General features: G+C 46.4%; 2 protein-coding genes and 1 long non-coding RNA gene across 11 annotated transcripts; 2 read left to right on the plus strand and 1 right to left on the minus strand.

Moving 5' to 3' along the window:
- Positions 1-9: 9 nt before the first annotated feature.
- On the plus strand, positions 10-3,228 carry LOC6496238 (H(+)/Cl(-) exchange transporter 7). Its single transcript, XM_001960479.4, has 9 exons — positions 10-360; positions 487-591; positions 655-856; positions 925-1,896; positions 1,956-2,125; positions 2,184-2,570; positions 2,643-2,801; positions 2,865-2,948; positions 3,011-3,228. The coding sequence occupies exons 1-9, from the start codon at positions 112-114 to the stop codon at positions 3,131-3,133; spliced, it is 2,451 nt and encodes an 816-aa protein (XP_001960515.1). The 5' UTR covers positions 10-111; the 3' UTR covers positions 3,134-3,228.
- A 7-nt stretch (positions 3,229-3,235) lies between these two features.
- On the minus strand, positions 3,236-21,979 carry LOC6494333. 7 transcript variants are annotated; one of them, XM_014907270.3, is made up of 12 exons: positions 21,372-21,979; positions 13,577-14,438; positions 12,215-13,518; positions 10,599-12,154; positions 9,998-10,310; positions 9,563-9,938; positions 8,210-8,811; positions 7,817-8,146; positions 7,551-7,757; positions 7,233-7,469; positions 4,573-4,995; positions 3,236-4,514 (listed from the first exon to the last, which is right to left on the minus strand). In XM_014907270.3, exons 2-12 carry the CDS (start codon positions 14,046-14,048, stop codon positions 3,990-3,992), a joined length of 6,345 nt encoding a protein of 2,114 aa, XP_014762756.1. In that variant the 5' UTR covers positions 14,049-14,438; positions 21,372-21,979; the 3' UTR covers positions 3,236-3,989. The 7 variants fall into 7 exon arrangements, 5 of the variants coding, with proteins under 5 accessions (XP_014762756.1, XP_044571826.1, XP_001960516.1 ...); XM_044715891.1 differs by lacking the exon at positions 21,372-21,979 and adding an exon at positions 17,479-17,957 and having other exon boundaries at positions 8,210-8,793; positions 9,998-10,298; XM_001960480.4 differs by lacking the exon at positions 21,372-21,979 and adding an exon at positions 17,479-17,957 and having other exon boundaries at positions 9,998-10,298.
- LOC26514412 lies at positions 18,347-19,786 on the plus strand. 3 transcript variants are annotated; one of them, XR_006507337.1, is made up of 4 exons: positions 18,352-18,636; positions 18,765-19,023; positions 19,087-19,551; positions 19,657-19,786. It is a non-coding gene; the product is annotated as an uncharacterized LOC26514412 (long non-coding RNA). The 3 variants fall into 3 exon arrangements; XR_006507338.1 differs by having other exon boundaries at positions 18,347-19,023; positions 19,087-19,594; XR_001408757.3 differs by having other exon boundaries at positions 18,357-19,023.
- Positions 21,980-22,068: the final 89 nt, after the last annotated feature.

Here is a 22,068-nt window from a genome sequence, read left to right on the forward strand (position 1 = left end):
ATCTTTGGTATTTTCCCGCTTCTGACAACTGGTCACACTGGTTCCGCTTTGTTCTTCGGTTGTCTGTTTTTTATGTTTACACTGCTTATATCTTAATTTTTTGTAAGAGATATGTCCGATAAAAGGACTCTGATAGATTTAAATGATGAAACTAGCGACGATGAAGAGATTACCACCCAAGGAGCAGCGGGCTATGCCAAGAAACCCGCGGAAATTGTGCATTCCAACCTGTACGACGATGTCCCCACAACTAGTTCTTTAGTTTCGGAAGTAAACGAAAATTCGGGGAACTACCCATTAGATGCACAAAATGATCATCCACCTTTGCTTCTGGAAGAGAATGCTTTAATTAGCGGAAACGTATGTAATTTTATGCAATAGATAAATCTGTAATGAAACACCAATCGTTGCTGTAACTAAAAGGCTTATCTTTATCCGCCTACTTCCCTTAAAGCTGTTACTAATCGTTCTCTAAAATATACACAGATCACAAATGGGGATGCGAGGGGCAATGGTCAAATCATTCCTGATTCGGAGCCTATTTTTCATCTTCGATCCCGCACAGCAGCCGCTTCCACGCCCAACTACGAGGTTTGTGCCGTGACATTTCAATTTGCGCCTTTTGTTCTTATCAGCCACTATTGCCACTTGTAGAGCCTGGACTATGAGGTTTGCGAAAACGTGCTGTTCCAAGACGAGCAACGAAAGCGGCTCACTGAAAGATTCTCGCCGCGGAAGGGCGTCATACGGTGGATAATTTTCATACAGATTGGCATTATTACAGCTCTAATCGCATGCACAATAGACATCATCATAGAAGAGCTCTCGGAGCTAAAGTACAAATTTCTCAAGAACTGTAAGACCTAATCACATTACTAAACCATTGATAGTTTCATTGTAATCATATTTCCTGTATCCCCTTAGCTGTGGACGAAAATGTGCCACTTAGCGACGCCAGTGGCAAAGATCTTATGGTCCCCTTTTTGTACTGGATCCTGCTTAGCATTGTACCCGTGGGCATTGGAGCGGCCATGGTCACCTACATTGAGCCCATTACGGCGGGCAGTGGCATTCCACAGGTCAAGAGCTACCTGAATGGCGTCAAAATACCCCGAATTGTTAGGATTAAGACTTTGGCAGTCAAAGCCATCGGCGTGATAACGTCCGTGGTGGGCGGTCTGGCTGGAGGAAAGGAGGGACCCATGATCCATGCTGGAGCGGTGGTGGCCGCCGGAATATCACAGGGAAAAAGCACAACTTTCGTTAAGGACTTTCGCATCTTTAAAGCTTTCCGGGACGACCATGAAAAGCGGGACTTTGTGCTGGGAGGCGGAGCGGCAGGAGTATCAGCCGCTTTTGGAGCTCCCATTGGAGGGATGTTGTTCTCCTTGGAGGAGGCGGCCAGCTTTTGGAACCAGAATCTCATTTGGCGCACACTGGTAGCCTCCATCATCAGTGTGTTCACCCTGAACATAGTGCTCTCCGCCTACCATGGGCTCAATGACTTTACGTTTACGGGTCTCTTCAATTTGGGAAAGTTCGACACACCTCTCAAGTTTGATTACTTTGAGCTGCCCATTTTTATGCTTCTCGGAGTGATTGGAGGACTACTGGGAGCTGCCTGGAATTCGCTAAACACCAAAATTAATGCCTTTAGGAAGCGCTTTATATCATGGAAGTTTGCCAAAGTTATCGAAGCTGCTGTGGTGGCCATGTTGGGCGTTACACTGGCGTGCCTGATGATTTATTTCATCAACGATTGTCGACCACTTGGCAACGATCCGACCGTGCATCCTGTTCAGCTTTTCTGCGAGGATAACGAGTACAATGCGGTGGCTTCCCTGTGGTTCCAAACACCTGAGGCCACAGTCCGATCGCTGTTCCACGATCCTCCAGGTGAGATTTTCTGTAAAGGATTAAGGATTTTATTTGTTAATTAATATCTATCTTTTTAGGCTCTCATAAGATCACCACGCTGACGCTCTTCACCATTATATACTATGTGTTATCCTGTGTCACCTTTGGCCTCAATGTCTCGCTAGGTGTTTTCATTCCCACTGCTCTGGTGGGGGCAGCTTGGGGTCGCCTTCTGGCCATGCTAGCCTTCTACCTTTTCCCACAGGCGGTAAGGAGAAACACTTCATACTTAGTCCTTAAAACTACCTTTAATTTTCCAATTCAAGAACTTCCTGCATCCTGGAAAGTATGCTCTGATTGGAGCTGCCGCCAATCTGGGCGGTGTTCTCCGGATGACCATCAGTTTGTCGGTCATTTTGATGGAAACTACTGGTGTGGAAACGTCCTTCTTCTTTCCCCTCATCATCGCCCTGATTAGCGCCAAATGGGTGGGCGACTACTTCAACGAGGGCATCTATGACACCCAAATAGAAGTTAACCATGTACCGATTCTGCCCTGGGAGCCGATGCCCCAATACAAGGGCCTGACGGCCCGGGAAATCATGAGCAGTCCAGTGGTCTGCATCAAGCTAAGGGACAAGGCTCATTATATCTACAAAGTGCTGAAGAAGTGCGATCACAATGGCTTTCCGGTGGTAGATGACGTTCGCGATGTATGTTCATCATATAACTTGGTTTATTATGAAATTAATTATAAATTTGATTACAATTTCTATTCTTTGTAGGATCGCCGCTCTGAGGGTCGTATTTGTGGCATTATATTACGTTCCCAGCTGATTGTTATCTTACTGAAGTCCTTGTATGTGGAAAACAAGCAATTCTGGTTGCCGGAAACAACTATTCAAACTTTTAGGGACGTCTACCCGCGTTATCCTTCAATTAAGGTAGTAAATAGGTTTTTGTTTAAGGAGTTTAATTGAATCCTGTTGGAAATCCTATTTTTTCAGAGCGTGCGTAAGCTAGATGACAACGAGAAATACACGGTGGACTTGTCCATGTTTATGAATCCATCGCCAGTACGCGTTAATCCTGTGGGTGTTCCTAGTTTATTTCTCAAGATTAAGTTAATTTAATATTATCCTCCCTCTTTCAGCACGATTCTGTGCCAAGGATCTTCCAGATATTCCGCGCCTTGGGCCTGCGACACCTGCTGGTCATCAACAATGAAAATCGGGTGGCTGGCATCATCACCAGGAGGGACTTCATCTACAAATAATTTCTTAGCATCCAATGCAGGTTTTTAAAGTTTTTAACCTAAGCAGAAAGTGTCTTTTATGGTGAGAATAAAAACAAAATATTTATAATCAAAAACGCGAACTTCACTTTTGATAAACTTTTTGTTTTAATCTGATTTTAGGTTTTTACAACTTAAGATTATGACCTTAATGCCTAAAAATATAATCAATAGTATTCACAAGGAATTGTACAAGGTTTTGTGTGTGGGTGTGTTGTGGGTGTTTTTGTTTTTTGTTTGTTTGTTGTTTGATTTTGTATAAAAAATACGATACATCTATGTAAAAGTAAAAGTGCTAAGGTGTTTTATAAAAATCCTTAAAAAACTAAACCTAAACAGACATGACATGTGTCCTAAGAGGCTCCTAATAACTAGCACAACTGTCTCGGTTTCGGTTTCTATTTCGTGTTTCTTTATCTTGGTTTTTAGTGCACAAAACTCTATAAAATATATAATATATTTGACTTATTACGGGGCTTGCGATTGCATAGTAAGGTTGTCTGGTTTCCTATCGATAAGACACTAATGCTAAAGCGCATTAATTTTAATTGTTAAGCAAAAAGTGTGTACGGCTATAAAATTCCTATTTCGGAGAAAAACACCTAAGAGTAAATGACTTTTTGTACAAAATGAAGCTTTCTCGCGTTCCTCGTTTCTCTTTTTCGTTCAAAAATATCCAATGTCCAGTTTCCAATGTAAAGCCGAGGCCTGCAACAGACGGTTCGCTGTCCAGGAACTGGTATCACATTTTAAAATAAATTTCCTTTGCATTCCCTCGATCCTTTACGGTCTCTCAACGTCATGTGAATGCTGCCTCCGACCAAGTTATGGTTGCCGGTTAGCTCTCCATCGGACGCACCTGCTGCAGTGCCTCCGCATTGGCGTTTGCCCCCGCTGCTGCTGCCGCCGCACTGTTGCAATGCTGCTGTTGGGGTGTCGCACTGGAGGTCGTCGAGTCGGCAATGCTATTGGTGGCCGGGTGGGAGGAGGATGTCGAGGATGATACTGCCGAGGATGCCAACACAGTGGCCACCGCTGTTGCCGCACCAGGCGTCGGAGCCGTGGAGTTGGATGTCGGAGCAGCTCCGGCGCCATTTGCTGCTGAAGTCAAGCCACTAACTGCTCCTGGCACCACCTTGTACCTGGTGTAGACCCGATAGGGCGTCTTTGAGGTGTCCTTTTGCGGCACTGCCTTGGTTTTGCTGGCAGCTCCCCAGCCGCTGGCGTTGATCTGGTCCGCCATCCTGCCCAGGAGCCAGTCATTGCAGTTCTGTTGCAACTGATCGCTCACATTCTGCTGCAGCCACTTGCTGACGAAGGTCTTGAAGCGAGAGTACTTCACCTGGGTGACACGACTATGACTCTGCAAGGGATTAGAGATTAATATTGTTACTAGAATAGTTTAGAATAGAATAGTCTACCTTCTTGGCACGACGCACTGCATCGTACTTGAGTAGCTTGAGATTCTTGCTGGTCACAAAGCAGCGTCCATTGCTGGCGTTGCTGCTGATCTCGTCGCGGTCGTTGAACGCATACTGCTCGGCCAGGCCCACCTGCGGCGCACCGAGTCTCTCCGGCAGACGCTTCCCACTGCTGGTGGTGTTCCAGCTGTTGTTATTATTGTTATTTCCCGATGGGTTTGCTGCGGAACTGCTCTTCTCCCCACTCGCCTCTCCCGACGTGGTTGCCGGCGCTGTCGTTATCACCTGCTCGCTGCGATGTCGCTTCTGTTCGAACAACTGACGCACTTGCTCCTCGTGCAGCTGCGACCGGCGCTTGTTGCGCAGCAGAAAGCGCGCCTTACGACCTCCTCCACCGATCCCTTGAGCTCCTCCACGACCAAGCTGGAATGAAAACAATGGAAAAGTTAGTCTTGATTGGACATAATTGTGGCAATTGCTGGCTGGCGGGCAATTGAAAAGACGACATGCTCACAGAATTAAAAAAAAAAAAAAGATTACTTGACGTCGTATGTGGGAGGTATAGTGGTATAGTGTATGTCGGTCGGTGGGTTTTGTGTTTGGAGTACGGATAGCAAGGTTTAAAACAGGATAAGAGTACATATTCAAAAACATATATATGTAAAGATATAGGTACATAGAACTGAAGATGAGATCGAAGTACCAGGCCAAAGACTCACACGCACAGTGGGACAAATTGACAAAAAACAAGGTTCAACACAAAAAAATGGATAAAAAAAAAAAGACAATTGAAAGCAATACCAAGGAACAACTTTAAACACAATTCTTAGAGATAATCTAGGTAGTAGGTGGAAAACGAGGATTTCTACAATGCGATGACTTACCTTGCTTAAACTTAGGTCTGTGTGATAATTACTGAGTACGGGGTTTGCTGCTTTCCCTATATGCCCCCAGAAGAAGAATACATATACATAGACCCTCACTCCCCCTCCCTTCAGTGGTAGTCAGAAATTATGATTTTTTTAATAGGCTGCTCCATTTATATATTTCTCAATTTCACTCTCCAGTTTTTTTTAGTGTTTTTGTGTTGTTGTTGTTTTTGCTTAATTTACAATTATTATTGATGGTGTGTGGTGTGTGTGTGTGGGTGGAGTGTGTGTTGTGTGTGTTTTTGTAGTTCTTAGGCCTATATGTAAAATGGTTACCGATTTTTAAAAAAAGACATTTGGCTGCTGCTTCCTTTACAAAATTAGCTACTAAACGTTTTACACATAATACATTCATTGACCGTTAACCATTACGTTATTTACAGTTAAAAACATCATAATTATTATTTACATTTGTGTGTGTTGTCTGTGTGATCGTAATATATCCCTATTTATCATCTCTATTATCTCACACACCACCAAAATCCAATCCAATCCAATCCAACCACCAATTACCGTTATCCATTATCCGATTTACGATATCCGATATCTGTTTATCGATATATATTGACTTGCACTTGCACTAGTCTCTAATTCTAGCGGAAAACTCAAAATCAATCAGAGGGGAGAGAGAATATGCAACAAGCATGTGTTTAATCGTGTTCAAACGTGTTTGATCGTATTTTACATAATGCTTCCATTTATAGTTTGTCAGATGCATGGTTTTTTTGGGTGGAAATACTACAATTAGAGGTGAGTATTTTTGGTTTTCGGATCCTCATTTGTTAATTATTGCGGATTTGCTTTTTGGTTTATTACATACAATGTGTGTGTGTGTTTGTGTGAGTGTGAGTGTATGGGTGGTGGTGGTGGTGGGAGAGGTGGTTGGTCGTGTCAGTGGTGTGTAGTAGTGGTGGTGGTGGTGGCGGTGGCGGGTGAAAATTTAGTATTATATTTTACGTTCTCTTTTTTTTTTTCTTTTTTTTTTTTTTTAATCAAAAAACAAATTTTTTATTTTATTACTATTTCATTTTGCAATATGACTTTTTCTTCTTCTTATTCAATGAAATTATCAAAACTATGTTATTTCAAGCCTTGGAATTGACCTGGTACGAAAAAATAAATCGGAAAAAATGAGAGAAAAGAATGCAAAAAAGCATTAATTAGTGAATATACTTTGTTTTTCTTCTTGAATCTTTTTTTTCTCGTATGCCAAAAAAGTATTCAAATAGTATGCATACGAAATGTGGGCGGCGGCATGTTGAAAAATGATATTTAAAAAAAAAACCAAAGAAATTATAGAAAATATATATAGAGCTGAGAGAGAATAGAAAACAAAAAGTGGAAAGAAAATAGTGCAGATAGAGAGGATTACAACAACACAACAGATAGGATAACCGAAAACCAATAGATACATATATACCATGGTATGTAGTATTATTTACAAAAAACTGAACGCCAGTCTGTCTAGTTTCTGGTCTAATAAATGGAGTTTTTTTTTCAGATATATACAGTGGAAGTTGAGTAAACAAAACCGAAGGAAGAGAACAATAACAAACCGGTGGACAAAGCAATTAAAAAAGGAACTCAAATATGGAAATAAACAACGAAATACACAAACAACATGGTTAACCACTCTTCAAGCACACACCACGGATTAAAAAAAGGCTTCTGCTGCTGCTGTTAATCTCAGAAGACCAAGTGCCTCCTCCTCTTCCGCTCAAGGACACTCACCTCGGCATTATCTTCCTCCTCCTCGGTCTTGATATCCGACGACTCGACAGTGTTTTCGTTGTTGTTTCCGCCAGAAGGACCTCCTCCGCCTCCGCCTCCTCCGCTTCCTCCTATTGAAGGATTCGCCAATCTCTCCACATATTTGCTATACTTTTGGGCCTTCAGCACCGCCGGCTTCTCCACCTCCTCGGGCTCAGAGTCGAGCAGCTCTATGGTTACCCGGCAATCGATTTTGTACTGCAAAATAAGATTCATCAGCACCTGAGATCTCAACTGACTTTCGAGGGCAAAGGTCAGGTCATTCCCACTCTAACTTACAATGTACACCTTGAAGCAGTTCTCGTCGTTCATCATGTTCTCGGCCTTGCGCTGGTAGGACATCTCCCGGTCGAAGGTCTTGTAGGCATCGCGGCAGAATCCTCCTGTGTTCCCACGCCGCTGTTCGTTGGCAAACAGCTCCACACAGTCCAGGGCGGCACGCTCCGTGACACAGTACTGCAGCTGGCGCACGGCATTCGAAACGACCTGGTAGGATAGTTAAATATTATAGTATTTGAAAAATAATGATGATCCAAGTCCACTACCTTATCCAGCGTGAAAGATATGTAGGCATAGATGCCAAACATCTCACGCATCGTGTCTTCGAACGTGGTGGAGTCCATATTCCCGTCCAGCACATTCTTCAGCATGTCCAGGAAGGTGGGATAGTAGTCCTCGACCTGGACATCCGGCTTGGGCTTCAGTCGCAGTGCCGTGGCGGTGCTCTCGCGCCGATTCACCCGGCAGCGCTCCTCCTCGATGGCCAGACGGCGCGCCCGCTCGTACATGACGTGCAGGCGGTCGCAGAGGATGGCGTGCAGGCGCAGAAACAGATACCAGTTGTTGTTGGCGAAGAACAGCGAGTAGGATTCGTCCTGTTTTGGGGAGAAGGATGGAAGTTAATCTCTATACTTTAGACATCCTGATCTAGAACTTACTTCATGCTGGCCTTGGGCATGCGGCGGCAAGAGCTTGGGATTCGCAAAATCGGACGAGAGGTGCTCCTGCTTGATCTCCACATCGTTGGTCGACGCTGGATCCTGGGCTTGTCGGGGACTCGAGGCCGCTCCGCTGGCACTGGTGCTGGTGGCGTCTTCTCTGTTGTGGGTGGAATGCGGATCCTCCTTGGCCTTAACCTCCGTCGTGGACACGGAGGAGGAAGCGGCCGCTGCAGCTGCTGCCGCTGCCGATGATGTCGATGGCGTGGCATCGTCCGCTGCTGCGGACACTGCGGATGGTCCTGTTGTTGCTGCACCTAATGATGATGATGATGCCGCTCCAGATCCACTTGTTGCCTTTGAATCGTCAGTCTCTTTTTTGATTCCCGTCACTGAGGAGGAGGACGTCGCCGCCACTCCGCTACTGCTGCTGGCATTGCTGCGGGCCGGCGAGGAGGATGCCACTTCGGTGGGTGTGCCTTTGCCGGCATTCCTCGCCACCGTCGTTGTCGTCGTCGCCGCCGATGTCGTCGTCTCAGTCCGGCTGCTCACCGGCGAGTCAACGTCCATTTTCGTATTGTCATCTACCAAAAATTGAAAGGCTATAGAATCGCGGGCACAAGTGATTCGAGTGATTCAAATGTGAGTGGTAGTGGCGGTGGTGGTGGTGGTGCATGGCAGTCCAGGGTTTTTGATTCGATTTTTTGTGTTATTCGGTTACAGGTTTTTTATATTACGTTACGGAATTTTGTTTCAGTGGTTTATGTTTGTGGTTTGTTTGATTAATTACCGGATTTGGTTTAAAGGAAAAAGAAAAGAAAACGAAAAACATTCACTAAGTTAAAAAATACAATCAAGCTGAGAAATGCGATTTTGTTTTCCAGAACACTCCCTCTTCTCTCAAACCCAAATTTTCAAACCCAAATCTCCTTTTGTACAATTTTTAGAAAAAGGATTTGAAAATAGGAGAAATGTAGTTCCAAAAAAACAAAATCACATTTTACTACCAAAAAAAAAATAAAAAATTTAACTATTATTATTAACTAATTAAGCGGAGAAGTGCGATTTTGTTTTCCAGAACACCCCCTCTCTCTCTGAGTTTTCAAATCCAAATCTCCTTTTGTAAGAGGGATTTGAAAATAGAAGAATTGTAGTTCCAAAAAACAAAATCACATTCTACTACCAAAAAAATCAAAAAAGTAACTATTATTATTAACTATTTTTGTTAGCAATTATCGACATTAAAACTAGATTATTTCAACAGTGTTAGGTGGGTTCTTAAAATGTGAAACTAAATGGAGGCTAGGTGGCTAGGTGGCTAGGATAGTATATAGTCCATCAAAAAAAACTAACCATCGTCGCGCTCATCATCGCTCAGCGGCTGGCGGGGAGCGTAGAAGAGGTCAGGCACAAACTGGCGGATGATCTGCTTGATCTTCTGCTTCTCCTGCTTCTGGATGCCCGTCTGCCGCTTCACGTGATGGATCAGCAGGTTGGCGGCATCATCCAGAATGGTTTTGTCCTTGTACGGCAACACCAGATGCGGTCCGGCCGGTTCCATTGAGTCGTCCTCCTGGTCGTGCCGTTCATCGTACAGCGTTTCGATCTCGTTGAAGAGGCTCTTGGAGCGCAGGGCCTTCATGTCGTTGGGCTTGAAATTGATGGCTTGGTGGTCCAGGGACTTGAGATAATACTTCTCGTTCTGTTCCCGCCACTGCTTGTTGAAGGTCTGGAAAGGGATACAAGGATATCAGTAACTGGAAGGTTAAAGAATAGACTCCGTCCTACCTTCTGCGCCTCTCGCCACTCCTCCTCCTTGACCTTCAGCCGCTTGAGGACAATGGGCACTGCCACCGATGGATTCTTCTTCATGCCCTGGATTATCTCGCCGGACTTATCGCCATAAATCCGATGTATGGCCCGCTGATGGATCGTTTGCGACGTCCCTCCCAGATGATCATCCAAGTGGAACTTGGCCAGCTCCTCGGTGGACATGCGTGACATTTTCTTTTGGACATTCTCCAGGACACGTATGGTGGCGCTGTTCACCTCGATGACCAGGTCCAGCTCGAAGCGCTCGTCCTCCGTTCTGTGAATATTCCTTTTGTTTAGAGTGTGCGCATTGGTTAATTCCAAATAAACGAAAGCCAAAGAAACAACAGAAGAAGATCCAAAACAAACAACAGAGATGCCAATCGATTTTAAAAATTTCAAAATAAAAACCAAGACGGCGGTTAGGATGAGGGTGATCCCATCTAAACCGCCACTTGGAGGTCCTTTTGGGACAAGGAAAGGAAACAAAAGTATCAAGTATCCAAGGAAGTAATTCCCAAATTTTTAGAAAGAATTTGTTTCAGAATAATGGATAGTGTGGAAGTTCAAGTCTCACCTGTAGATGGTCTCTTCGAATTGCGTCTTCCGCGACGTCACAAAGGTGGAGTCCTCGCTGGCCCAGGTCGGGAAGGACACCCACTTGTCGTTGAGCACCTCCCGGCACAGCGCTGTCCTGCCACTGCACTTCTTGGGCACCGTGGACTGGGGCAGGGCGCAGTACGAAGCACCCAGACGCTTGCACGACGAGAGATCCACATCCTGGACGTACTCGGCCGCTCCCTGGCCACTGGCCCGATCATGAGAGCTATTGCTGCTGCCTCCGCCTCCTTGCCGCTGAGTGGCGGCCAGGGGCATGCCGTCGATCAGACCGCCGGCACCCTGACCCGCCGGTGGACCCAGAAAGTCGGTGAACCATCGCAGCAGGTCGGGGAACTTCATGAGGAACGGGGAGACCAAGTTCAGCAGCTCCGTCTTGGACACAATTTCTTGATTAAAGAGCGTCAGGCATCGGAGGAAGTTGTCGTAGACCTCCGGGCTCCTTAGCGCCTTCCGCACCTTGTCAAAGAAGGCGGCATCCGAGATGGTGCACTTGCTGGATGCCTCCGAGAAGCTCACGTCCCGGCAGTATGGCTTTGGTCGCTTGGCCGGCGGTGCTCCGCTCGCATAGTGCGATGACAGTCCATCGTCACCCTGCCGCCTCGAAGCGGCGCCCGAGTTGTGCTGGCCATGCAGGCCGGTGGCCAGTGGTGGCGTGGCATAGCTGATTCCCGGCGAGCTGCGGTCCAGTGAGTTGTCCGACATATGCGGCGGCATTGAACCAATCACAGACGTAATGCCGTAACTGGGCGACTTCTTGGTGCTGTGGCCGTGCGACATGTTCTGATTGGGCGCATGTCCCACGTACTTCTGCACATGGTGGTTATTCCGGTGCTCCTTCTCGTAGGACACCATCACATTGGCTCCCGCCCCCGGCCGTCCGAGATTGGTGACGGCGGCCGCTCCGGCTAGGAGGTGAGTGCCACCAATTCCCGCCGTGCCCCGCTGATGGGCGTGCTGCTGCAGCCCAGCATGGTAGTCCTTCTCGTAGAGGACGTCGTTCCTGGCCGCCGCATTCAGGCCGGAACCGATCACATGGTTTTGCTGCTGCTGACTGTTGTTGTACGTCTTGATGCTGACGCTGGTGTTCACCGCCGACAGGTTGCCGATGGCCGCCGCATGGGCGCTGTTGTCAATCTGCGGCAGCGTTGTGGCGCCACCGCCCAAGTGCAGCGGTGAGCCGCTGGGCGCCGGCGATGCCGAGGACATGGTAATATGAGCACCACCGCTCAACGTTGCCGTCGGTCGCTTGCCATGATCATTGTGGACCGCGGCCGCCTTGGACATGTACTGCCCGGACTGGTGATTGGTGGCATCCGGAAGGAATTGCCCAAACTCCCGCAGCAAGTCCTCGTCCTGGCCAAAGAGCTTGGCGACCTGCGTGTAGACCTCCTGCTCGGTGAGCATCTTCACCTGGTTGAGGCTGCCCTCCTTCATGCCCTTCTGCTCCTTCTGGTAGGCGTGGAGGATCTCCAGGAATTTCTTGTACTTGGCCGGCTGGTTTTGGAAACGGTTCTGAGGAAGAATGAACACTTCTTTAGTAATGGAAGCAATGGGATGGGGGGTCAGACTCACCTTGATCTTATTTACATAGGTTATGGCGTGATTGAACTCCACCGGCTGGTTCTGCTGGCCCGTCTCGCCCAGGAGGATCGACTGATGCGCCTGCTGGATCTGATGCAGATTGTGCTGGGCCGCTCCCGGTGCTCCTCCATGGGGACTCAGCTCGTTCAGGGAGTTGGGAGTGGGCGGACCACCGACCACCACACTGGCAGCAGCATTCGGAACGCCCGCTGCTCCTCCCGCCACCTGGCCCGTGGGCGTGATAGTGGCTCTATCCCGATCCCTCGAGTAGTTCTGGGGCACATTGTGCGCCGACACTGAGATGCCTGGGGGCTGTTGGCCAGGAACTCCTCCCGCTGGCGCTGCCGCACTGGTGACACTGACGTGGACATGACCGCCGCCGGGGGATTGGGCCTGTGGGGGCGTCGCCTGGTGCTGCAAGGCATGGATTGTGGTCTGGCTCAACGATGCTCCGCCATGGGTCATCAGATTGACGGCTCCCGCAGACTGAATCTGCGCCACGGCCGCAGCCGAGGCCACAGCGCCACCAGGTCCTGGTGCTGGTGTCAGGGTGGCGGCATTCGTTGTCTTGATGGCGACATGACCAGCGGCAGCTGCCATTGGGCTGCTTCCAGTCAGCATGTGCACAGTCCCGGTGCTGGACGGTGCTCCCGGGGGCGAGGGCATCGATACCACCGGCACCGAGCATCCTAGCGCATCGGAGTGGATCTCGATCTTGTAGCCGGGCGGAAGAAACATGTTGAAGCCGTAGATCAGCTCGGTGTGGCCCTTGAACAGCGTGGAGACGCGCTCAATCACTCCCGGGGTGTCGATGCAGTGCGACTTGAACTCCTTCATGATGTCGAGAAAGTTGTTGTAAATCTGCGGCTGGTCCGCATACTGGAACTTCACCTGGTCGAGGTAGCTGAGGGCGTCCTCCACCTTCAACCGCGGCGTGGCATTGCCCGGCTGTCCCTGCGGCGGAGTACTTGCTCCACCCGGTACACTATTGCCCGATATCGATGCTGGCGGCGTAAGGGCCGCTGCCAGTGGGGGCTGCTGCTGCTGAGTGGGCGGCTGTTGCTGCTGGACCGCCATGGTGGCCAGGTTGCCAACGGCACTGGCCACCGTCTGGGTGCCGCTGATTGTGCGCTGCCGTATTGTGCCCGTTTGGGAGCTGCTCGATACTGTTTGGGCACTGGCCGGATTGGCAGCTCCGGCGCCGCCGCCAGTCACATGGATCTGGACTGTATTGGAGGCGTCCGCTGTGCTGGGCTTGAGGGTTCCACCCGCCTGAATGGACGCCACGCTATAAGCTATGGGATGAGACGGATTAGACTTGGTTCTTAAGGATTATATGATCAGATTGCTTACATGTGGTATACTGTAGTGTTTGTGTGCCGGTACTGCCTGTGGAGACCACCACGCTGCCGCCGCCGCCAGCTCCTCCGGCAGCTCCAACGCCTCCTCCCACCACCTGGGTCTGGGTACCGGCTACTGCTCCTGCTCCCCCAGTCGTGGTGCTGTCCACAATGGAGCTAGTCTTCAGATTAGTGGCCGTCGGTGTGGTGGACGGCAGATAGGCAATGGTCTGAGCTCCTCCATGCTGCGGAGTGAGAATCCGATGGTGGATCGAGCTAATGCCGATGTTTGGATTGTGGGCACTCGGCACCACGGTTCCTATTGTCACGCCCGCCGTATTAACGCCGACGGTGGCTGTCCCGCCACTTCCTGACGCTGGCCCTCCTCCGGCCACGCCTACAACACCCACGCCCACGCCACCGGCTGTGGGTGGGCCGGGACGTGTCCCGAACTGCACCTCGTCGACACGGGTGCGTTTCATCATCTTCTCGTTGTTGTGTCCTCAGTGGAGCTTCTAGTTGTGGGCTCCTCCTCCTCCTGTCAATCTTAGGTTAGATCCTTGCCCCAGGGGCAGGTGCAAGGACGCTTGGATAGCTTGCGGGTGCGGGATCCCTCTATGAGCTCCCTCTATGAGCGTATGTAGTATGCAACGAACGGTCGGGGTCGCAACTCTTGGTCAGTGACTGCTCGTGGATGCGACATATGTTGTCTATGCATTTGATCGCCCCGCCAGCGGCAAATGCGCCTTGATCCGGAAGTTAAGAGAGAGGAGATTGGATGGCGCTGTTAACTAACTACTGCTCCTGCTGGTTCTCCGCATCTGCCACGTAGCTCTGCCTCTTGGAGTTCTTCTTCTGTTTTTTTTTAGATTCCACTGCAAGTAAGAGGGAGAAATGGTTATTAGAGTGGACTAATAATGTCTCCCTGGTGCCACCCATCCCAGCTGATTGGCCTAGAGACCCTCTACACCTGAGATACATCTTCCGATAAAGTCATTCCCGAGGTGGAGGTGGAAGAGGAGAAGCAGGAGGAATTCTTCAGCCATATCACAAAAAAATACAAAAAACTATAGAGTGGAAAACGATGTCTGTATTGGATTCGTGTTTGCCAGAAAGGGAGGGAGGGAAGGGGAGGGGAAAGAGGAGTTGGAGAATATAGAGAGAAAGGTGGAGCAGCAAGAGAGTGTCGGCAGTAGGGGATCTCTGAGTGGAAGTTGGAGTTCGTGCAACCGGAATTGGGCGCGCGCTTTGTTATTGCTTTTGGCGTTAGTAGCTTCTGCTGCTGCGGTACAGTATATACTCTTTAAGCGAGCTTTCCTCCTAAGCGAGGAAGGTACACACGGATACACCGATAGAGATGGCATAAATGTGTTGGTGTGGAAGGTGCCAAATGGTAAAGCCCCCATTGCACGACATCGGCTTGCATAGAATTTGCACGCACACTCTCACAAAAAAAAATATATATATATATATATATATTTAGAGGGGTGGAGCGGGGGGAGCTGCTACTGCTGGTATATATTCTGTATCTACAACTTACAAGAAGAAGAGGAAGAAGAAGAGGAAGAAGTAGAAGAAGAAGAAGAAGCGAACGCAACAATGCAAAGGTGGTGGTGGTGCTGTTGGCTTCTATCAGTGGTGGTGGTCGTGGTGGTGGTGCAGGCCACCAAGAGAGAGAGCGAGAGAGAGTCGAAGGAGAAAGAGGTAAGGTATTTGCTAAAAAACTGGAAAAACATTGAATATTTTTTGTTTTTTTTTTTTAACAAAAATTAGATTATCTTTAATATTTTATATAAATTCAAAATTATAAGAAGTTTTTTTTTAACAACGTGGTTCAAGATGGACTTTTTTTTTCTCAAAAGGTATTTCACCCGTTTGGGGCCAACAACAACCCACCACACACACACACTTCCAAGTATTTGGCGGGCATTCGAGGGAGAGAGAGAGAACGGAGAGAGCACTGCGCAGCCGATGGAGAGAGAGCAAATCTAAGGTGAATGAAAGTGTATGCAAAAGTTGGGCCAACGGGGAGAGAGAGAGAGAGAAAGAGAGATTAGAAACCGCCTGGAAGATCATCTTTTGATGGAACACCCATTCCAATTCCAGCTGCTACTGCAGCCTCCTTTCACGGCATTTGTAAACAAATATTAGACCACCTTCCTCAGTACAGCCGCACAAAAGCTTTGCGAGACGACAAGTCGGATCTCTCTTACTCTCTCTTGGACTCTCCCACCACCACAGTATCCATCCAAGCATAATCCTTCACAGGAGAGCACAAAATTTAAAACAAGTATCCGCACCCGCTGTCTTTTGATGGCGCTTTGTTATTGTACGTTTTTGGATCCGCCATCATCATCATCATCGGGCCACACAGTGCATACCAAACACGTACGTCAGTCCCCCCCAAACAGTTGAGTCATAAAAATAGACCACTTTTATCGCGCAAGTTTTTTTTAAGTTATTTTTTTTTTTACTAAAAAGTATACTATTTATCGGAATCCGGATATTTGCCATCTAGGAACAATGTTAAATTCTGCCATCACTTCGTTGCTATTTTTTTGCCGCAACTGTATGTTTGGATGAGAGCGCGCCCTGGGCTCCTCCAACACATAAAATTGGGGCGTTGTGGTATGCGTGTATATGTGCGTATATATGTATGTGTGTGTTTGTGAGCTGGGGAGACATGTGGGCAAATTTTCCCTCCATTTTTTTTTTCTTGTTCCTTTAGCCCGCTCTATTACGTGCACACGTATAATGTTATCTTATCTGTTTTGTTCTGTGTATACACAGCACTGATGAATACGCAGCACAAAAGGTAGACAACGCAAAAATATGCAAAAAATGGGTAATCACTATTTCTTATTTTTTTTGTTTTTTTCACTTCCTGCTCGAAAATTCCATATTTAATCAACTGGCAATGGAGTTTCCCTGATTCACAAATTAATATTAATTTTATTTTTATTTTTTGCATATTACTTTCGCACTCCCGCCGCACAGACACACACACACTCGCACACACACACACTCACTGTCGGGGCGGGCGCCCGATGAGCTATTAATAAATTTTGCAAATAAAACATATGGATGTGTAGTAGAGAAATATGTACAAAAAAAAATATAACTAAGGCGTATACTATATATCCCACAGCTAGTATAAAAAAAAAAAAATAATAGTATAAAATAATAAGAAATAACTGAGAACTGAGGCGGCAACAAGAACAATAAACAACAAGAGGGATGGAGAGGGACAACAAGGAGAAAGATTTGAATAAAAAAAAAATAAAAAGGCTGAAAATGATGCTCTCATTGTGCCCGTGGAGCTGTTTTTCAGTCTGGGGAGCCCACCAGCCAGCCAGCCAGCCAGCCAGCCATTTAAATGCAAACACATACATGTACACTCGCAAGACCAAAAAACTCTCGCCAGTACATGCGAATGGCGCATCAAAGCAAAAGTCGAGATAAGCGCACGAACTGAGCAAGAACGAATCAACGAACGAAAATAAAACGAAACTAAGTTGAAAAAATACAGTCAGTCCACGAGCAAGCCAAAACTTGCCAGTGGCTGAGGGGAGAGTGTATGTGTGTGCGAGCCGCTCTCCTCTCCGCACACCACCCTCGTCGGTGTGAACTCTGAGAGTATGTTTTGCGCCTGTATTCATCTCTATGTATTCTATATATACGTAAGTATATGTATTTGCTGCCTTAATGCGAGATGTTTGCTCGAGTGTGTGTGTGTATATAAACCAATTGAAATTGACCTAACCTAAAAATGTTGTATTTTTCACAAGTTTCCGTCTGCAGTCTGTTCGGAATTTTTTTGATTCCAATCAAGTGCACTTGAAGGATATGCCTTAGCCTGAATGGGCATTTGACTGCATTTTTTACACCTCCCCGCCCGCGTCCCATTGCACTTACATCAGCACTCTAGCGCTTCGGTTTCGGTTGATATTCGGGCTGTGTGTATATTCGAAATGTGTATGTATGTACACGACTCGCACTCGTCTGTATGTATATTTACTACAAACTGCCGTCGTTCGCTTGTTATTGGAAACTTTCACGTTTTACGCAGTATTTTGCACTACCAAAACTATATCTCTCACACGGATCCACAAATTTCCTCCTTTCCTCACTTCTTGACTAAATGTATAGTTTTTTTTTTCTCACAAATAAATATGTATAATCGTCGCACTTAAATTCCACTCCCGGATTCATAAATCTTATTCGGATCTATCTAGAACACTGAGCGCGATTTAAAACATTTTATTCTCGGAAAGCTTCTACTGTTATTCACACAATTTTGGTTTTGGCGAGAAAACGTTTTCGTACATCCTAACGCCGCCGCAAACATTTTTCGATTAAAAGCGAGAAAAAACGAGCGGGGCTGTTTCTCAGAGAAACCTCATTGGAACCCAAAGAGAGAGAAGAAGGAGAGAGAGGTGCTCATTGTACCAACAGGGTTGCCATTTCTTTGGAATTCTCGCTCCGAACGATAGCTGGCAACACTACTCATCCAGTGGATCAGTGTCTTATCTCTTTTAGTTTACCTATTATTCTCTCTTTTCTTCATTAAAATATATTAAGAATTTTAATGTCCCTTAAAAACTATCAAAAATACCCTTTATGACTTTAAAAATAGGTCTATTTGAAATAAAATAGCTAAAATGGCAACCCTGTCCGTCGCAGCCAGTCTGGCAGAAGAGAGACCTTGCCCATGTATGCGTCAGTGGGTCTCTCGCGAGAGAGAGAAAGAGAGCGAGCGCAGTGTTGCTTTGGAATTCGTTTACCGTTCCTGCCGCTTTCGGCTCAATTTCTGTTGCTGCTGCTGCACATCATCCACGTCTCAAACAGGGTGGCAACGTAGCAGCGCAACAACCGAGACCGCGACACCGGACGCGCACTTAACCCCGCGACGAGGATGGGCTGGCTAGCAATAAAAATGAACATATACAAAGTGCTCTGCGAAAATTGTATCTGGGGAGCACAGGAAGTTCCCTGTCTGCGAGGCGCCAAAAATGGCGCACAAAAATTTGGATAAGAAAGAAGCGGAGGAGGGCATGCCTGCCTGAAGCTTACGTAAGTGCAAAAAGCACAAACAGAGAGTGGGCGTGCGAAAGAGCCGGCACGAAACTTGCAAAACTTGTCGCCAAGGAAATAGGGTGTCTCTGCTCTCTCTCTATATCACTCTCTCTCGAATTACCTAGCATTACAATTGTAATACAATGGCGTGGAATCGGAATGCAGACACCCTGTGTCCTCTCTTTACAAGAGAGCGAACACCCACACACATACATATATAATTGTGTGTACTGAGATACTATATTGCAGTACATAATGAAATCGAGAAAACTGAAAATCAGAAACTAGCTACAACTCTGCCACGGCTACACTTTGAGGAAAGGAAGCGCAGGTGCATCTATCTCACCATGACAATTAGACCCCCGATACTATCGATTGATGAAGGTCAGTCAAGAAATATAGTGTTTTTTTCCAAAAATATTAAACAAATTTTTTTTATCATTTTAGATGAAGAGATATGAGCTCCCAAAAAAAAAAACACATGTTTCCATGAGAGGAGAGGAGAGCCAGGGCACCCAAAAAAAAACAAAAAAAAAAATCTGTATACGCAGAAAGCTTAGCTGCCGTGGAAGGGGCTAGCTAGATGGCTGGTGGCATGGAAATGGAAACCTTGCAGTTATCGATTCGTCTCGCTCATTGCGCAATGAAATGCAGCGGGGGCGGTCAGACACCGACAGCGACACCGACACCCGAGCGCCTAGAGAGTTGAGAGCGAGCCAACAGAGAGCCGAGGTACACCTGCATCGGGCGGCGATAGGAAATGAAATGCAAATCGCAAGAGTGCCCAGCCAAACTCATCATCTTCCAGCCTCAAAGTTCAAAGTTCAGCATGCAACTTGCAGTGTGCAGCGCATGTCCGCATTGGTGCACAACCAAGTCCCGGTTAAGTTTCCAGCTTTGTTGCACAGGAAGGTTTGTTTGCATTTCCAATGGTGTATGGTGGAGTATATTTCGAGTACTGGCAGCTATGGCCAGGAGTGGTCCCACATGTTCTAATTATTCTTGTGCTAATTTCAGATGGCTTGGCAAGGACAGGACTGGACACAGGAGGCCTATTCGTCCTAACAGATACCAAAGATCATGGCTTTGCCTTAGAAAGAATCAGAAGATGTTCTCAAAGAATATAAAATGTCTAATTAATGTCTAATTAGTTGCTGAATTTTTGTGTTAGTTAATCAAAGTCATGTGTCAGGAAATAGGAAATAGTATCTGTTAGCTAAGCTACTGAAATAGTCAAGGGTTTAGTCATTAAATTGTTAGAAACTAGTAGAGATTTAAGGTCATTATAGATGCCTCACATCCTAGTTATCTCATTGAACTGAGAAACTCTTCGAAAATCTTGTAGAAAAAGACACTGATCAAGTTCAAGACTTGCTCGAAGGCCTCTGGCAGCAAAAAAATATTGCAAATTGCGAAAAAAGAAAAGATTGGATGGCGACGCGACAAGTGTTTCGCTTCACGGGAGAAAGATCACATCAAGAGAGTAGAGTTGGAATATCGAGGTTTGGACTTCCAAAACAAATACCGAGAAATGTGTCGGTGTGTTTGGGGAGAGTTCGGATCAGAAATGAAGTGTGCTGCCTGCCTGCCTGCCGTGCGGCCGCCTGGTAACTTGTTTTTCAAGTTTACAAATGGCCAAAAGCCCCCAGACCCCAGACCAAACCGAACCGAACCAAACCAGACCCAGAAAGAAAATTTTTGGGGGGAAAAAAATTGGAATTGGAATATGGCTTTTTTTTGGAAAGAAAATATTATGTGTGTGTGTGTTTCTCAATTGGGCCATACAGAAGCGAGAAGTGAGCCCGATTTCAACGAATTATTTAATTAGAATCAACACACAGAGCACACAAATCCAACAAATTGAAGGCTGAATTCCGTCTAGCTTACCTTCGGGGGACAGGGGGGACAGAGAGAGAGAGAGAGAGCTGCCAACTTGTTTCCTCAATTATTTACAAAATTAGATTTATGCAAATTTTGGTCATCTGCTTATTAGGACTAGAGCTCATATTTAACAATATATATAATATATATTTTTAAAAATAAATATATATAGTGAGACGAACAAGTTGGCAGCACCGTTGGCAGCAGCAAAAACGCAACAATAACAAAAGGTGAGCGCGGTAAACCCTCTGACTCTTTCTCACTCACACACGCGCGCACATACACACATCTCTGTTTTGATTGCAGGCAGCCCCCCTTTGTGTAGGAACTGCGTCATTGTTGTTGTTGTTCTCGATACCTTCCTTTCTTATTTTTTGTCTGATTTTTATTTTTTATTTCATCAAATCAACAGCAATTAAAAATGCCCACACACATTCACTCACTTACACACACGTGAGTTCCTCCTCCAGATGGCGGATGGAACTTTTTTTTTTTTTTAATTCACTTTTTTTTTCACATATATTTCGCAGAAAGAAGAAAGCAATGGGGCGATAAGAACGAGTTCCACAAATACCAATAATTGAAGCTGTGTAACTGTAATTTGTGCTCTTCGTACAATAGTGTCATTGACAAATGGCACTGCCTCAACTTTCTAACCTCAAACCACTGGCAGCTATCAGCAGAGGGACAGAGATTACCAACGCGATCAAACTTTACTAGTTTTAATGATTTTTTTTTTTGGTTTTTTTTTGCCAGAGGAAACTTTGTTTTTGCCGCCTAGCGTAATCAGTTAAGGGGCAATTGAGGTTATGGACGGCAACAGGGGCGCGCTCTTTTTTTTTTTTACATACCTGGACTGGACTGAAGTTTCGGTTGATTGCAGCGGATTGTGTTTTCTCACTCGGTTCACGGTCACAGGAGGAAATCTTATTATTTTTCTTGATTATATACTCTGGGCTGCAATTGGGGGGAAGGGGGAGGGTAGCGCGTGAGCCTCTTCCTCTTCTTACATTTGCAACAAACACATGCAAACCACTTGGCGCACACCACACACACTGATGCACCCCGGAGGGAATCGATTTTATGCTGCCTTGCCGCCCGGAGCCCCAAAAAAACGACCACGAATCAAAAATTTTTCTATTCTTTTTCCGTACGCAATGCACGTAAAAGCCACGCTCGTGCTTCAAAGTGTAAAATGGCTATCTTTATGAACTTCGCACAGGCACCACAAACACATAGCATATAGCCGCGACGGCAGAATGCATTTGTACATGTACTGTGTGTGTACATAGGAGCCACGCCAGCCAGCCGAATGCAGTTCGCGCGCTGCGTCTTTGTTAGCACTTATTTACCTATTTATTAAATTCAATTAGGCCGTGAAAAATGGCCAGCAAGTTACAACAACAATCTATCTCTAGGGATGGGTATTATAACAAAATATATCGATAACCAGCCAGTTGTTGAACCGGTTAAGCATTTTAGTGTGACCATTTATGCTATTTAGGATTTATACCAAAATGAAAAACTAGGTTGGGGATAAAATTGAGT

The sequence above is a fragment of the Drosophila ananassae genome, chromosome 3L, assembly GCF_017639315.1.
Source record: "Drosophila ananassae strain 14024-0371.13 chromosome 3L, ASM1763931v2, whole genome shotgun sequence".
Classification (NCBI taxonomy): Eukaryota; Metazoa; Arthropoda; class Insecta; order Diptera; family Drosophilidae; genus Drosophila; species Drosophila ananassae.